Raw genomic sequence first — 18,150 nt, forward strand, 5'->3', positions numbered from 1 at the left:
GACGTTACCGTCTAAAATTCAAACGTTACTGTTAGGCTTATTAGCGCATTGATAACCTAGTAAATAGCTCAAACATACTGAAAACATTTTTATTAGTTTTTTGTATATCTGTGAGCCACGTGTGAGTAAACAAAAACAGAGAAGTATAGTTTGATGGCTTGTTTTCATGAATCTAGGATTTTGGGAATTGCTATAAACTACGCGATCACGCATTTAGTAATATTTCTTCTTCTCCTAATGATTGATACCGGAAGAAAATAATAACGGTGTCATGCTATTTTATGTGCCCGTTATAAAAAAATAATTTAAACTCGCATTTATCTTACAGGTAAAAATCCCATGAAAATTGTTCAAAAGAAATATATCTCAGTGGTTATTTTATGACAACCACAAAATACTCAAACAAAATCAAGAAACTACCGCAGGAGCTCAAAGCTCCTTTGTTCAGAACGATCTTGAACAATTCTTTTTTGAATTTTTCGTGGGGAACAAGTGCTGAAGCTTACATGACATATTTTTGTTTTAACCGCTGTACTATAAACTTGTGTGTTCGACCCTCGACTAACGCCTTCGATGTCGCATCACCCTTCTCTGAGTCTATTGGAATACCTACCTTTTATGACTTTCTTCGTTCTCTCGACGGAAGATCAGGAAACAAGGAAACGAGTCGGTTTAAACTGACATTACTGTCCATGAGAAGAGTTGACCCGAAGAAAGAGCAGGTACAGACAAAATAGTAAAGTTATTCACTCCGTAACTTTAACTTTAACCTCATAACCCGTTGTTGACTTCCGGTATTTCCCTCGCGTCAATGCGTATGATTACGAAAATTTTGATACAAGCCCTTGAAAATAAGTGCATGGTGAAGATATACTTGACACATAAGCTACTTTTTTTCTTTTTTCAGGACGATTGCGTAGCCTCTTCACGAGCTCCGGGAGTAATTATTTCGTTTGAAGCACCGTTCTCGAGAAGATTGTGTGAGGGGTAAGTAGATTCATAAAATATGAATTGATGCGTACTAAAACGTCACTTTATTTTAATTTCGTACTTCAGTAAGGGTCTGTTTTTTACTCAAACCAGCTGTCTTACCTCCAGTAGTCGTTACTGATCTAGACTTAAGGGGCAGGGAAATGCTTTAGTTAAGATTGGAACACATAATGCGTATCAGTGAGGGCGGAATTGCTGTTTTCGTAGGCGACAGGAAACTGAAACCGAAACCCTTTCTTCACAGTTCGATTTCCGTTGCTAGAGAATGACTAGCCTTCTCCAATTCTCCAATCGATGATATTTTTTCGACAAATTATTGTGCCTTTAAATTCAATCTGATAAACTATTGGACATGTGACCACAATTAAGTAATGTTTGGGCAAATCGTTCAGTCTTAGTTATAGTTAACTAATTTTCCACAAAATGCGACTCTTATTTGATGCATATAAGCAGATAAATCTAACAGAACTAAAACATAATATTAACAGAGAGGCTTTCTTATACAGAAAACCCAAAATATAAGGAATATTTCCATAACAAATAACCATTGAGGAGGGTGGGATGGAAAGAAAATGGCGAATGAGGTTCCGTGTGCACTGAAGAGGCTATTGAGCATTTGAACTCTAATCCCAAAGCAATCTTTCTTTGTGCTTCAGCATATAGCTCTACTTTACTAGTAACAGGAACCACTTAATAGTCTGCAGATGTGAAATTATGCAACAGTCAATTCAAAGCTAAGTTTCCAAAAAACTATCAATGTTTTCCTTTGCAGTTTGTCAAATGACATATTTACATATTAGATTTCCTCAGTTTCCAGTTTCAACCTGCTCTATTCTGAAGTTAGCAGACACATGCAGTATCCATGAATTGAAATATCTGAAGGTTTTACAATTATTGGATTCCTCTTGAGTTCACATATTTTCCAACAACCCCTTTTGAGCATGATCGAGTGAAACAGCCTTATGTCATCTATGTCTTTCAGATTGTCCAAAAGCTTTCTTCAGTTCATTACACTGTTCAATAGCAACAATTACTGCCTTAACCCTTTAACTCCCAGATCCAATTTGTAATTCTCCTTACTGTCAGTTATACAATTCTTATAATGTTAGTTCATAGAATTTAATATTGGATCAACTAATTATCCCCAAATTGATATTTTTCTTAATTCTTGTCATGTATTTATATTGAATAAGTAAAGATTTGGTAAAACATGCTATGCTAAATGCTCGTAAATCAGCATAGCGTTGTTTACTGTTTTAAATGTGATTTGTGTGATTCAAATTACGTCGGATATACGACGCGCCATTTGTTTCAACGCATTGCTGATCATCGATACTCTGCCATTGGTCGCCACCTGAGAGATGCCCATGGGAACATTGACTTACTCAATGAGAGCCAGTTTAGAATGCTTAAAAAATGTGGCACGAAATGGGATTGTCTTGTTTATGAAATGTTGTACATAAGAACAATAAGGCCCAATTTAAACACCCAGAGCGATTCCATTAGGGCTAAACTCTTTGTTTAACTTTTAACGCTTTGTAATTTATTCACCGCTTCATTATATATATACTCGATTTTATTATTTTAGTTTACTTGATAATGACGTTCTGGAAACGTCGAAACGTCGTGTCATGCTTTATAATATTTTATCGCAGATTTTTATTGTCAAATGTATTTATATTGCAAGGAGAAATTTGGTCTTGGTCACTCATGGGAGTTAAAGGAATAAATTAATAGCACCTTAAATGGAATTTTTGTGACCGTCAATATCTCTCACATTAGATTAATATTTATTTTATGTTTTTCTTTTTCAGAAATTATTACATGTCCATCATTTTCTGACTGCTCATATTGTGATTTTTTGAAGGCAGGAAATCTAAACATGGTAGGTATATAATAATATGTTTTTTTTCCATTTTTTCCCTCTTTAAATATGATACATATATGTAAGGATTTTTTGTGTCTTATTCTCATGGGCATGAAAAATGTTTATGTTATTATGTGCTATTCTCTTTTTTTCATGAATATCATTTTGCTTTGAATATGAAAAATAATGTTAAAGTAGTAAGATAGGTCGCTAATTAAATTTGCATCAGTCTTTACCCAGTGGTTCGATCCTTTGAATTTACGCTCAGGAGTACAAATTGAATGTTGTCATCCTTCAATAGTGTTTGACACCATGTCCTATTACATTGCACCTTGCAGCTGAAATGCATATTATGATTAAAAAGTTGCTTTTGTCATTACAGGTGTAATGACCAATATAGGATGCAACTGCTTGCTCTAATGCAAGATTCTGTATTTGTGACCATCTATATGATTTTTGGGAGAAAGGTGATAGCAAGCTTAAGCTCACAACACGCTTCTACTCAAAGACATCCATGTTTATAATTATCATGCAACTTCTTGATTAGCAAAAAAAAAGTTGGAACATTTGGCTGTGAATGAGTTGCATTAGGATTTAAAGCAGACACTTCGATTACTTTTTTTCACGTGGAGGTTACTTTTGATGATGTTTATAGCATGTTAAAGCACAAAATCTAACTCAATGCGGGACAAATTGTGACGATTGTGTAAACAATCCAACATGCTCAAGATATTCTGTTAACAGCCAAAACGTTTGTGTAAAAGTATGTTTCATCGGATGGCCAGAGAGATTTTTAGGGGATGGTAAAATAATGAAAACCATCATGGCCCATACCATTTTACAACTGCTTAAATGATGAAATTTAAAATATTTCATATCTAGCCCAATCATGGATTTTTAGAAAAAGGAGACCCTAGATTGTTTAAAATATAGTAATCTGAAAGTTGAATTTGTAGAAAATGGCTAAGAGAGGCTGTTTATTTTTTCCAATGAAAAGTGTATAAAAATAGCTGGCATGATGAAAGGTTGAAAATGATTTAAGTAAGACAGTCATGTATTCCTTAAGTCTCACCAGAGGAACAAAACTAACAGAACTCAACACAAAGAAGAACTTGTGGACAATAGTTTTTCTAAAATGGATGTACTTCGTAAATGAGAGCAAGTAACATTATTTTGGTATGTCCATAACAAAAAGAGTGTTTTGTTTCGTTTTCTCTGAAATTAAAAACCAGTTTTTTTTTATCAGCTCGACTCCTTGTTTACTTTTGAGGGGGCCTAAACTTGAGTGTTGTAAATGATCAAAATCATGGAAATTTATCAATTCCAAGTTTGCAGTGCTTTTGACTAAACACTAATAACAATAACTATAACAACAATTGTACATTAGCAGTAACAACACAACACTGACATGAGGAGTATAAATTTTCAAAAATTTTGAGTCTGAGTGTGAATTAAGTTTACTGAAAAACATATTATATTTAGAGTCATTACCTTCTGTATCTGAAGATAATAAATTAAAATATAGCATGCAATGTTTCAGAAATTTAGCCTAGAACAAGCAATACTTCAACTTTCAAAGGCCACTGCTCTGATAATACTATAGAGAAAGTTGTCAATTCATACAGTTCAGTGCAGTGTAACTTTCCAAAATAGTATCAACTGGCTTATTAAGAGTCAATGAATAATACTCTCGCAAAAAGTTCAGAACAATCCAAGTTTAGTAATTAAAGCAGTGTTTAACTACTGCAATCTGCAGTTAGATTGATTATTTATTTGCAAAAATTTTCTTTTTGAAGATATTTTAAAAGCCTCTCAATATATGAAAGAATTGGAACATTGAAACATCCAGTGCCTTTCAGCTCTTTAGAGCCATGGAAGACTCTTCTCCTGTTGACAATATCAATATTGCTTCTCAGAGGCCAGTTAAATGTTTCCACAACTTGGTGAAGAAATTGGATTTCAACCTCATCATCAGTAACCTTAAGGGCTCTTCCAATGTAAAACTTGGTGTCACACGAGAAACCTGCCTTGTGTCTCAGTAAGCAAGAACCAGAAAACAGCAGAAACATTAGTTTTATCAATGAAACTGAATTGTAAGGAGCATGCTCTTAATGGGATACTCCACATACCAAAGTTACATGTACACCCAAGTGTAGTATTAATATTATGGATATCAGCACAACCAGAGAAGAGAATTAACTTGTAATTGGGCCTAGCTGATTAAGATAAATTTATCAGTTCTGATGAAGTCAATTATTAAAAGTTTAGAAATAAACAGAAATACTCCCATATTCTTACCAATGTAAAAAAAAGTTCCACATTGCAATATCTGTACCAAAATTGTGTAATGTCCATAACAGGAAGTTTTTACCTTATGCTCAAAATCTAACCACAGGATAAGGGATACCACAGGATTTTTAAAAGGCTATATAAAGCAGCTTTGTTCTTCTTCTTCTTCTTATTATTATTATTATTATTATTATTATTATTTTTATTAAATGATTTTTGTCTGAATATTCAATTCACAAGAAAAAAGTGTTAAGTGAACACAAACAATTGAAGGTTGATTTTTTTTGTAGTGTCTGTAACAAAGTTTAACACAAAAATTTTGGAAGCCTTTGTTAAAGGAAAGTTTCTTTTCTGCTGATAGTTAAGTACCCTGTGAGGAATGTTTTTACAAATTATAAATTGAAAAGTGTGCTGAATAAGTTTGTTAAGGAAATTACTTTCCAAAAAATTGGTCTCTGAATGTAATGTCTGTTACATGGAATTGCCCTCATGATTCTCAGAATAAGCACACATGCAAGAAACTTCTGTTCAATAACATTATGATGTACAACTTTTGATTAATACTTTAATATTGGTTCTATTCCTCATGGGGACTCAGAATTTTTTCTTTGTCCCGCGCTCATGACAAGACGAAAGAAACATTTTTCTTTATTTCAATATTGGAGTTGTTACACCACAAATGTTCTTTGGCAACAAAGGAAAAAAAAAACATTGTAACTGTATAAATTTTGTGCATACAAACAATGTTTATGTTTGGAAACTATACAGCATTAAAATTCATTTGTTACACCCATTTGTTTACCAGTATTTAAGCTTACCCATCACAATTGAGTGCTATTGAGGTCAAAAGGAAAAGACATGGATGAACAAAAGAAATGTCTAGCTACATGTACATTTTGTTTTTCTTGAATTATTATCATTTAATTGTGCTATACTGTGTTAACTTATAATACGCTAAAACGAAATAAAGACTAAGCGTGCAAACATGACCAAAACAAAACATAGTGTGTCCTTTATTGTTTAAAAATAATATATGCACATATTGAACATGCTTAGCATGTTGTGTTGGGGTGTTGTTTGTGTGTCTTATCACCTTTGTCCCAGAAATCATATGGCGGGTCACATTCAGTCAGCCATTGTGGATCATGGTGGTTTTTGTTGTGGTTGTGGTTGTTGTTGTTTTTTTTTTTTTTATTCCAGTTGACTTTTGATATTTATAATTAAATAAATAAAGGGGGTAAGTTTCTAAAGAGACTGTGGTGCTGCCTGTGTGGGAGAGTATATACCAGAATAATTAAGTATTATCAACTAAGCTGATAAGGTTTAAAACAATGAAAATTTGAGTGTTATAGCCCTTTGTCAGAGCAATTGGGGGTAACAAACAAATTGTCAGTTTTTAAACTTGTCAAGGTGGCAAATTTACACTATCAACTCAGTTGATAATACAAATTACTCCATGATGATTATAGAATGTTGTGGTTAATACCACTTATAACCTTGGGGCACCTGTTAGTGCCCTTGTGACTGTCTTTGTCTTTCATAACTGATATGTGGTAACTGTTGTTCTGCTGCTTCCCTTTTCAGACTTTCTGACTTTATCCCTGATTCAAGGGTTATTTTCTTGAACCCAGGAAACTCTATACAAGGTAGAAGGACTTGCTGTTTTTTATTCTCTCATTTTTGAAACTTGCCTTCATTTTGTCAATCTGTATGTATTTAATAATTTATTTGCTGGGAATAATTGTGTCCTGTTTCCATATGTTAAAATTCTGCTTACTCTCACTGCACTCATATCCATGTGAGTATTAATTATTTTGTCTGGTAATGTCATGTCAAGAATTATGCATAATATTACTTACCTAAAATGTCCAAATATTATATTAACCAGAAGTAGTTATAATATAATTATGGTAGTGGTATTGGTACAGTCTTGGGTCTGGTCATGGAACTGCAGGTTTTGCATGGTAATCAAACTGTAAAATGTGCACTGATTTTTACTACTACTGATCAATCTCCTACCACAATGAAGTTACTGTGATGCTCCTTATATAGTTGATCTACTTTTGAGAGTGGTGGTGTATGATATCCTTTGGAAGCTCTGCAGTTCTATAAGTGTATGTCTGGTTTCGGTCATCATTGTAGGGCTGCAATGGCCAATAGAAGTTTCATATGAGTGTATATGGAGCTTTGCCTCAAGGTAACTGGCAAAGATTTTTTCTCTCAGGTATAACTGACTTGCAGGCTGTGTTCTGCAGATTTGTATGGGTTAAGTATCTTGGTGAAGTGTTAGGGAAACCTGATTTCATGTTTAGATATTTGTCACTTGTGGTTAATCTGATAATACTTGCATGCATTATCATAAAGGAGATTTCTGACTGGTTTTGATTTATTATGCAATTGTTGGTCATCACTTATGGAGCAGTAGGTGTGTATAATCCCCAAGTAGTGGTGTTGCATGGTGTTTGTGATGACCATCAAACTAAGTTTATTCCCACCACAATGTTGTTTCAACATTAATATCAATGGTTTGTCCTTCTTGGAGCGGTGGTGGATGTGCCTCAGCAATGCTGTTAATAACTATTTTTCTAGCTTGTAATTTCTGTGGTCATTCTAGGAGTGGCCATGAAGGATGCATATGCACAATCTGATCATGCAATTCTATACAGAATGATGTGTATCTTTCTTTTCTGGTGGGCAATGAGAGATTTTATTTTCCAAACACAGCAACCCCTGCTGACTGTGTTTAGATGTTTGTTCTCCTGTATATATTGGTTAGAGGCACCTAGAAAATGTGACTTTGGCACCAGTAACAAATGGCTGGGATTGCTGCACTTATCCTTATAATGGTGGCCAGAGCTGCTTCTTGCTGGTATACATTGTAAATGTTTTAAAGTGGTGGTGTATACTGAGACTGACTAGCTTATCCTGATGTCTGGGGCTTTGCAAGGATTAATGCACTGGGACACCAATTTGAGAGGTAGAAAGTGTCACTCTGATGCTGAGTTAATCCCTTGGGTAGATAATTCACTAGGTTGTTGGTGAGAAAATGCACTAATTCAGACTGAGTTCCCCTCTCTTACCTTGGAATATGGAAAAGGTCTAGTCTAAGAGTTGCTTGTTTTGGTAATTGACTCAATAATTAATGCCAGTGGTTGAAGACCTGCCAGCAGTTTGTGACAGGGGTGCCAGATTAACCTAGTAATTAATGGCCTTGCCTTGCTTATAGTTGCTGTTTCTGGCTTAGTGGTGGGTAGAATCAGCTCAAGTTTTATAATTCAACTTTTTGTGGTGATTCAGATTTCTGACTTTGTCCCATGCACACGACAGGGCATAAAAATATCTTTCTTCTGGTAAAATAATGTTAACCAAGTTGCTGGGAAACCTCTTACTGGAATTTAGCTCCAGTTCTAGAAGTTATGTTCCTGCTGGCCTCATGATAGTGCATGGTGATGAATTATGCTTGTGCAGCTCTGTTACATGCTAGTGATCCCATTTGGTTTCTTTGTCATTGCAGGTTCAGTTGCAAATGGAGGTTGCCTCCCCTAAATGTTTGGGATGCTGCATGCAGAACAAAGTTTTTTGTTGAGTTTCTTTGCCCTAACTGTAGTGGCAACTACAAGTGGTGGGTTTTGCTGTTAGACACGTTTTGTTGGTGGAGGTGGTAATACTCTAGAGACTTTTAAATCTGTTGACTTAGACTTTCTTGTTCCATGAACTGGGACACCATATTTGTACTGGTGCACAAGCTTCAATGACCTTGTATTGTATCAATAACAATTAGAGTTACCTTCATGTGGCAGAATTAGTACATAGATTAAAAAAGGTGCATTTAATAACACTGACTGTGCAATCTGTTCTCAAGGGCTGTACTGATCTAATATCAATAAGGAGAGAAACCATGAATTGCCTGAGTTTTAAAAAGGCTTTTAATGTTCCCAGGTGTGATAGTAAAGTAGAAGCTGGTGAGGAAATCTACAAATTCCTTCTGAGTTGCTCCTCTATCCTGGAATTTTGGTGCTGAGAGGGAGACCTGGTGTCATGTTAGGTGATATACCTTTGAAGAATTTCATTTACTTTTCCACTTAGAGCAATGATTAATACCCCATATTGCCTAATGCCATAGAAATTGGGATAGTTAAGGTGTGTTACATGGGTTTTGCTTTCTAACTGTAGGCTGTCATTTAGTGATTTTTGTAAACTCACTGACCTGAAGTAATATCATTTCGGTATTTGTTGTGTTAGTATTTCCTGGTCTAGTCATGGAGTTGGTTCCATCGACTGACCTGGTAACACACTGATTCCCATATTGATGACAATTTTCCTAACACGGTGTAGTTTGCTTGTGGTTATGTACTTCTTGTCCTTGTTGGGATGGTGATGGATGATACTTCTGCAGTTATGCTTCAAATGACCAAGTTGGTGCAGTGATCTTTGCAGGGTGGTACATGGAGGTTGTGTTGTCTTGCTTTGATGTTACACTGTGGTCTATATGTTTGTGTCAGCTTGTGGTTCACATTAGAGTTATGGAGGTTTTCAGGTTTATGTATAATAGTCGCGCTGGCAATGCTCGGATCTTTTTGAAGCTACATGAAGTAGTAGAAACGTGGCTTGTATTAATGCTGGTGGCATTGTTGTTGGACTTGTCCTTGCTCTGGAGACTGAAGCTGCTCTTAAATCACTGGTGATTCTTTTATCAAAAAGAGTCATTATTTGCCAATTGAGGTGACTCTGGTTTGAGTGGTAGTGGTATTGGCTTAATGCCTATGGCTTTGCCTTTTAATGCGTTGAGCATGTCTTGATTTTGTGTGTTACTTGATTGTTAGTGATGATTTTAGTTCCCGTGTGGTAGCAGTTTCGGAAGCACTGATAGCTGGAGGATGTAGGGGTTAATGGTTTTGGTTTTTTTCATCTCTTCGCTGACAAATTATAGTTGGTGATGTTGTCGCAGTTACTACTCCTAGATCAATTTTAAAACTTTCCTATGCAGTGGTCAATTGGCAATGTTAAAGGTGGTAATGTGCCAGAACGTGATGATCTGCACGCGAGTGGCTTGAATTTAATGCGTAACAGTGGCGGTGATTATTGGGAAATATGTGTTTCGGGATTTTTGTTGTAGTAGCATAACTAGCTTGTTTGTGTACTTTGGCAGCTGTTCCACATTGAAATCTTATAGCAGACGCTAATGTCCAGTTTTATCTTCTTTTTAAGCATCGATAAACAATTCAGACGTATTTAAGGTCAATTGGTTGGCAATACGACACTCAAGGTAAGGTTACGTGCTGGGTTATGAAAGATTTCAACAGATGCTTTTATTATTAGTGAGGGAGAGGTCTTGGATTGGTAGATCTCAAGAGGATGCCTGACTTAAAATATTCAAGAGTATAATTACACCTTATGTCGACCTTGGTACTTAGAAGGTAGATTCCATTCCATTAAGAATCAAACGTCAACGAGCCACCAGAACTGACTAAGTTTACGGCCCCCGAGAGGAAATAAACACTCTTTTCAGTGATTCCTTTCCCCTCAAACTTTCAAATCGCGTTTCATTTTTGCTGTTTATGTCTCTGGTTGGTACTTTGTTTACTAAAAAACAAAACTCTTTCTTAATCTAAAAACTGGGTTGAAATGAAAAATCTTAGATTAAATCTCTTGTTAGGTTCTTTCGTTGGTGTTCCTTGCTCCAAGGGATTTAAAAAATGATATCACGATTTGAAACCATTCTTGGTCTCAATTGGCTATCAAGAGTTTTCTTTTTTTCGAATGGGTTTGATTAGCATCACTTAATGTCAATTCTCTGTTTGACAGGTCATCCTGGAAAAGTTAGTATTATGGCTATGGCTATTTTACCATTTGCGTCTACGAAAGAGACTACTAACTATGCAAGGTTATGCCGCCTCCTGGTGGATGTTGGATCTCAGGTGCTTCGGTCCACTTTTGACACAATACATCCACCAGCGACTCTACATAAAGTTTTGGGAAGTACCTCAGTGCATTACGCCACATTGCAATCACTGTATAAAGGGAGGAAGAAAGTGCTGAATCCCACGCAATGGGGGAAGTTGTACCCTTCTCACGCACCCGTGTCTTCTGCAGCCTTCGATATCACCCTTCTAACGGTGCTTCTTAGAAATATCTGTGGTTTGGGCCCTCCTGCCAATGGATGGGATCGTCTTCCCCTAGCTGCAAACATAAGCATCGCAGATGACATCGCCAGAGTGAAGTATTACAGGAATACTGTATACGGCCATGCTTCTCAAGCCTCTGTGGATGACAGTAGTTTCAGTGCTTACTGGAAAGAAGTAAGAGAAGCTTTGGTGAGACTGGGAGGAGCTCATTTTAGAGCTGAAATCGACAATCTTGAGCACGACTGCATGGATCCAGATATCGAGGAGCATTATCGTGAACTGATGAAACAATGGAAGAAAGACGACGACAGCATCAAAGACAAGCTTGAAGAAATTGAAGGTAAGAAAAGCATTGTGTACTGTCAATGAGGATGAACCAGAAGGCTACAAATGTATATATTTTCAGTTAGCACAGCAGTGCAGGCGAGCTCATGAAGTTTTCATTTTGGTTGGAACTAGTCTTGTATTTGGAAGGTATTTTTGCGTCATGTGTGAAAAATGAAGAATTAGCCCCAATGTTTAAACTGTGTGTTCATTTGTAATATTTTGGTCTGTTCGGGGTACTCGTGTGCAATTGCTGGACTACATTTTTGTGACTTCTAAGCGTCCTTTTGAGTTTGATCTGTTCGGAATCGACTAGATGTTGACATAGGTATCATTGTTTTATCTGTACGTAAACGTGAAGCTGTAATATAAATTTGCTTATGAAAATGCGCATACCTTTTGAAATTTTCAGATTCGCTGGAAAACATGAGAAGAAACTTCAGAGACGCAACTGACAAGATAGAGATTGATATGAAAGAGGTGAAAGAAAAGCTTACTACTCTGACGGCCTCAGCTGAAAAAAGCGCACAAGAAGGTTAGTTGGTAGAAAGAGCTACTCACAGAAAAAAAGTTATGAACGAGACTGTTTTTTTGAGTACATGACGCAGCTCTTGTGCATGATGACGGTAATCGCTGGATGTCGGCCAACACAGCATACTTTGGTACTTTACTGGTCTAAGGGCACACCCTGGCCACCACTCACACTTGTCATACATGAAGATACTCTATAATGTGTGAGATGCCACGGAATGTGAAATATTCTGCCCTGGCTACCTCTCGGATTTGATGGTGTTTTGACAGCACTCATACATATGTATGATCCTAGTCGAGATAGGTTATCGTTTTTTTTTTCGTATCATCTTTCACATAATGAATCTAACGTCCTAGTAGCGTTAGATGTGACCCACGTTCTTCTCATTAAAATAACAAAATCCCTCCTCCGGTCATATTGTGTAGTATTCAATTCTACATGGGAAAATAGTTGAATTAGAATCGTCTTTAGTAAAATGGGCCGGAATAAGATGCATGTGGTTATTTTACATTTCCTGAGGAAAAGACTGCAGGCAGAACCTCCCACTCCATTACAGACGGGTCTCTAGGTTTCCTTTGCGTTTTTTTTTTTTTTAGCCTAGTAAAACACAGCAGTGTAGTATAACTCATAATGTTTTCATTTTGGTTGGAACTAGTCACATATTTGGAACGTTAATCTAGCGTTATGTGTGAAAAATTAAGAATTAACCCAAATGTCGACAGTGTGTTTTCATTGGCAGTATTTTTGTCTGTTCGGGGGTACTCGTGTACAACTGCTGGAGTGCATTTTTGTGATTTCTAAGCGTGTTATTGAGCTTGATCCCTTCGGAATCGAGTAGATATTGACATAGGTGTCATTGTTTATCTGCACGTTAATGTGAATTTGTGATGTAACTGTGCTTATGAAATTGCGCTTATCTTTCTTACCAATGCAGATTCGCTAAATGACCTCAGAGATACAACTGAGATGATAGAGATTGAAATGAAGGAGGTTAAAGAGACGCTTTGTAGCCTGACGACCACAGTGGAGAAAAGTACAGATGAAGGTTGGTTGCTAGAAATAGCTACTCACAGATAAACTGAACTATCAACAGGGATTCCGTTAACTTGAGTACAAAACAAATCTTTTGAGCATGACCACATTATTCGCTTGATGTCGGCTAATTTAACACTTTTCAGGTAATGTATTGTTGTAAGAACACGCCTTGGCTACTAAGATAAACCTATTCTGGCTACAAATGAAGATACCAGGTAATGTGTGGGGTGAATGAGATGGCACGGAATCTCAGGCTACCTCTCAGATTGGATAGCTTTCTGACAGCACTCATACATATTTGGCCGAGAAGGGTTATTGCCTTATTTTAGTTTTACTTTTGTTAAGGACATAACGAATCTAACTTCCTAATTCGTTAGATTTTACCTGCATATTCTTGAAAAGACTAATGCAATCCTTCCTCCACTCAAATTTTTTGTAGAGTATTCCATTTTACATGGAAAAAATTGCTGAATGAGGGCTGTGTTAGTTAAAAGGGACAGGAGAAGGCGTATGTGGTTATTTTAATTTTCCCGAGGGAAAAACTGTGAACGAAACTTTACAATGCATTGCAGGCGGACCTCTGGTTTGTTCTAGCGTTTTTCTTTTTCTATGATTAAACGACGTGAAAACGAGGGCGGAAAAGCGTTCTTTGGTTTTTTTTAATTAGTTCTTACAATGTCCCATTTTTACCGTCAAAACTCTTACTCAGACTATCGGCTCCAATGATATCAATATTTATCTCCCGAGTTTCACTATAAGAAACCGCTGAAGCCGAGCCATAAATTTTCTTTTTAGAAGGTTGTATAAAATTTAAAAAAACAACAACAACAGAGGAAGGGCAAAGGATCTATTTAGTTAACTTTTAATGAATATAGCGACTCTCACTCGGACTAAAAGTTCCAATTTTATTCCACGAAAGGGTCTCTTGAGAAAATGATAGGCGAAATGGCAAAGATGGACAGCGAACTGAAAGAAGTGAAGGAAAAGCTGTGTACTTTGACAGCCTCAGTGGGAGAAAGCAAGGATGAAGGTCAGTTGAATTATACAATAAATGTTATCCTGCTTAACCGCAAATTTCGCCGTAGTCAACATGGCCTGTATGTGAGAGAGGGAGAGATCATCCTATGTTAAAGAGATTCAGTTTTTCAATTTAGACTATCTCTGGAATAATCTCTGCGGTGTACTTTCATTCCCTCCAATTGTTCAAACTTTCACCCGTAATTAGCCTGGAAAACTTTATATTTTGATTAGAGTGGAGAACGAAATAAAACGAAGTACAGTTTTAACGAAAACATTGGCATTAAGTTCGGCTCGATGTTAGAAATTAACAGAGCAGGTTCCACTGCATTTACAAGCCAAATAGCTTTTGGTCAGTAAATTGACATGAATCATACATTGATACCTTTTTCATCGTCCAAGTAATTTCTTTGGCAGTGGTGTCGTACTCGTTCACTAATTTAAATTCAGTGCCGAATACCTAGTAGCATTAGTTGTAATCTGCATATTTCTGAATAAAATAACTAAACCCTTCCTGCGCTCATATTGTGGAGTATTCAATTCTACATGGGAAAATAGTTGAATGAGGATCGTCTTGATTAAAATAGGTTCCTAAGGAAAGGACTGTAGGAAAAACCTCCCACTTAATCGCAGGCGAGCCCCCGGTTTTCTGCAGTACTTTTGATGAAACCGCGTGACAAAGAAGGCACAAAGGCGTTGTTTGGTTTCCATTTATTTGTTCGTAGTCTCGGTATATCCCGAAAAAGCCTTTCTCAGACTACGGCTCCAATGATATGAATATTAATCTCCCGAGTAATTTATTTTACGACAGAGTTTCACCGTCAGACATCCTTGAAGCCGAACAAACAGAGTAGGTTTACCTGAATTCATAATCTAAATGGCTTTTAACCAGCAAGCATGAATCATACACTAAAACCTTTTTGCATCGTCCAAGTAATTTCTTTGGCAACGGTATCGTACTCATTCACTTATTTAAATCCAGTGCCGAATACCAGAGAGGCACCACAATTTTCAATGCTGCATTCATCAGATTTCTTACTTATTTTGCTTCTGCTAGGTATTTTTGATCTAACTGAGCTTATCAATGGAATTCGCCAGCTGTACAAGACTCGCGAGGGATGGCTCTCACCATTTCCATGGTGTGAAGAGTTTCAGTTTTTTCTTGGCAGTATTTTTACAAGGCTCAAAGTGGTCAGAAGAAAGAAAACGAGAGGAGAAATCACTGACGTATTTGTTGAGATGTCGTCAATACTAGACCCGTATGAAGAGTGTTCAGCGCCGAGAACAGTGTTGATTGAAGGAGAACCTGGTATGGGAAAAACCACCTATTGTAAAAAGTACGCTTACGACTGGGCCACAAAACAGCAAGAACCTCAGGGCTGCGGCCCAACAGCATTTAAAGTGGTATTGTTACTGAAATGTCCAGATATCCATTCTGAGGTTTGGGAAGCCATTGATGATCAGCTGCTGCCCCGAGACATCGATGAAGAAGTCAAACAACAATTCTTTCAGTTTATTCGTGAAAATCAGTCCAGCATTTTATTGATATTGGATGGATTGGATGAGTTATCGTCCAGTAAATTGTCGATGTTTTCCGAATTAATTGAAGGAAGAGTACTCCCCAGATGCCACATAGTTGCAACAGCAAGACAAGAAGCTGGAAAAGAGGTGAGAAAATGTTGTGACGCGCTGCTTCAGATTGAAGGATTCACTGAAAAGCATGTGATAGAATTTGTCACCAAGTACTTTAAAGAAAGGACGGATTTAGCCACCAAGCTCTCGCAACGGATGTCGCGAGATAAAAACTTGAGAGAAATAGCGGCCAATCCTCTAAACACAGCACTTCTTTGCCTTTTATGCGAAGAGTTTGAGGGCACACTCCCCGAAAGCAGAGCTCAACTGTACTTGGATATGGTTGAATGTGTTTTGAGGAGATATAGAAAAAGGAAGGGACTACTAGAAACGATCGAAGACTTGACAAACCATTACAAACCGCAATTGAATCATCTTGGAAAGGTAGCGTTGAATGGTTTACTTGACGATAAGTTTAATTTTAATGAAAGTGAAGTGAGAAACCATGCAAAAGACCTGACTGAATTTGGATTTCTGTCAGTGCAGCCTGGTGGCAGCAAACTTAGACAAACACTGCATTATGCCTTCTCACATAAAAGTTTTCAAGAATTCTTTGCAGCATTCTTCATTTGTTCTCAGATTCAAAGCAAGGAAATGAAACCTGGAGAACTACTTTCCGATCCAAGGTATTTCGTTGAACTTAAACAAACACTTTTGTTTTCGTGTGGAATTTTGGCCATGAAATGCGACGAACAAGTTGTGGCTCTTGTAAAGAGTTTAACAAATGAAGTCAACAAAAATAAAGGCCGTGGTGCAAAAATTGTATTGGAGGCCATCAACGAATGCAAAAGAGAAAAAAGTGATTTTCACTCGCATTTATCGAAGTCGTTTGGAACTGGTTTGAATCTGACCAATTTGTATTTGTTTGACAATGGTATTAGGGATGCGGGTGCTACATGTATTGCTGAGGCAATTAAAGTGAACAAGACGCTAACCAATTTGAATTTGCGAAACAATGGTATTAGTGATGCGGGTGCTACATGTATTGCTGAGGCAATCAAAGTGAACAGGACGCTAACCAATTTGGATTTGTCTTACAATGGTATTAGGGATGCGGGTGCTACATGTATTGCTGAGGCAATCAAAGTGAACAAGACGCTAACCAATTTTCATTTGCGAAGCAATGGTATTAGTGATGCGGGTGCTACATGTATTGCTGAGGCAATCAAAGTGAACAAGACGCTAACCAATTTGTATTTATCTTACAATGATATTAGTGCTGCGGGTGCTACATGTATTGCTGAGGCAATGAAAGTGAACAAGACGCTAACCAATTTGGATTTGTCTGACAATGGTATTAGGGATGCGGCTGCTACATGTATTGCTGAGGCAATCAAAGTGAACAAGACGCTAACCAATTTGAATTTGCGAAACAATGGTATCAGTGATGCGGGTGCTACATGTATTGCTGAGGCAATCAAAGTGAACAGGACGCTAACCAATTTGGATTTGTGTGACAATGATATTAGTGCTGCGGGTGCTACATGTATTGCTGAGGCAATCAAAGTGAACAAGGCGCTAACCAATTTGGATTTGTCTGACAATGATATTAAGGATGCGGGTGCTACATTTATTGCTGAGGCAATCAAAGTGAACAAGACGCTAACCAATTTGGATTTGTCAAGGAATGGTATCAGTGCTGCGGGTGCTACATGTATTGCTGAGGCAATCAAAATGAACAAGACGCTAACCAATTTGGATTTGTCTCATCAACTTAACAACTTCAAAGTAGATGGGCATTGCTTTTAAAGTAGGTAGGTACCCTTGAAAATTGAGGGCCGAAGGCCCGAACCTCTAGGGGGGTCAAGGGGCATGCTTCCCCGGGAAATTTTTAAAAGATAAGTCTCCCAGAAACGCATTTTCTTGCAGTCTGGAAAAGAAATCTTACAATGATGCATACTTAATCTATTATAATAAAAAAGAATAGTACTCTGGGAGAATTTGTTTATTTCACTGTTGTTTTTGGAGCCTCTTTTTATCCTACGGTTACAAGTTAAAGGCCCATTTTCAACCTTGATGCAACGCGCGCCGCGACCCAATTTCCTGTAACACGGAATTCCCAGATCTCTGAAAACCTTCTAATATCGTCTTTCTCAAGAGCCACCCTGAACATATAGACAACAGTTTTACGGTAAATACATTCGCCGTTTGTCATTTCACAGTTTCCTTACAGTATTTTGAATTTTGTCTTGAAGAATCCAAAGAAAATTTTTTTCGTGTCACGCTTGGATCTCTTCGTACTCTATGAAGAGTCGGCGAAAAGGACAATATTCAAATTTTTTCACTTTCTAGAAGCGCTCGAGGATTCTAAATGAAGACAAAATACTTCCCATAGAAAC

At 37.1% G+C, this 18,150-nt stretch overlaps 1 protein-coding gene across 2 annotated transcripts; it reads left to right on the top strand.

Moving 5' to 3' along the window:
- The first annotated feature begins 574 nt into the window (after positions 1-574).
- On the top strand, positions 575-17,691 carry LOC131774257 (protein NLRC3-like). 2 transcript variants are annotated; one of them, XM_066167922.1, is made up of 12 exons: positions 575-722; positions 908-987; positions 2,805-2,875; positions 6,731-6,792; positions 8,661-8,768; positions 9,086-9,191; positions 10,355-10,412; positions 10,952-11,611; positions 12,008-12,130; positions 13,062-13,172; positions 14,082-14,192; positions 15,237-17,691. In XM_066167922.1, exons 8-12 carry the CDS (start codon positions 10,975-10,977, stop codon positions 17,558-17,560), a joined length of 3,306 nt encoding a protein of 1,101 aa, XP_066024019.1. In that variant the 5' UTR covers positions 575-722; positions 908-987; positions 2,805-2,875; positions 6,731-6,792; positions 8,661-8,768; positions 9,086-9,191; positions 10,355-10,412; positions 10,952-10,974; the 3' UTR covers positions 17,561-17,691. The 2 variants fall into 2 exon arrangements, with proteins under 2 accessions (XP_066024019.1, XP_066024020.1); XM_066167923.1 differs by lacking the exons at positions 575-722; positions 908-987; positions 2,805-2,875; positions 6,731-6,792 and having other exon boundaries at positions 8,151-8,768.
- Positions 17,692-18,150: the final 459 nt, after the last annotated feature.

The sequence above is a fragment of the Pocillopora verrucosa genome, chromosome 6 (genome assembly GCF_036669915.1).
Source record: "Pocillopora verrucosa isolate sample1 chromosome 6, ASM3666991v2, whole genome shotgun sequence".
Lineage (NCBI taxonomy): Eukaryota > Metazoa > Cnidaria > Anthozoa > Scleractinia > Pocilloporidae > Pocillopora > Pocillopora verrucosa.

What these genes read in the sequence shown, in the direction of transcription:
- LOC131774257 (XM_066167922.1), top strand. Translation starts at nt 10,975, where the DNA reads ATGGCTATGGCTATTTTACCATTTGCGTCTACGAAAGAGACTACTAAC. An exon ending in CAAGCTTGAAGAAATTGAAG is followed by an intron (nt 11,612 to 12,007) that starts GTAAGAAAAGCA and finishes TGAAATTTTCAG; the next exon opens with ATTCGCTGGAAAACATGAGA. An exon ending in GGGAGAAAGCAAGGATGAAG is followed by an intron (nt 14,193 to 15,236) that starts GTCAGTTGAATT and finishes TGCTTCTGCTAG; the next exon opens with GTATTTTTGATCTAACTGAG.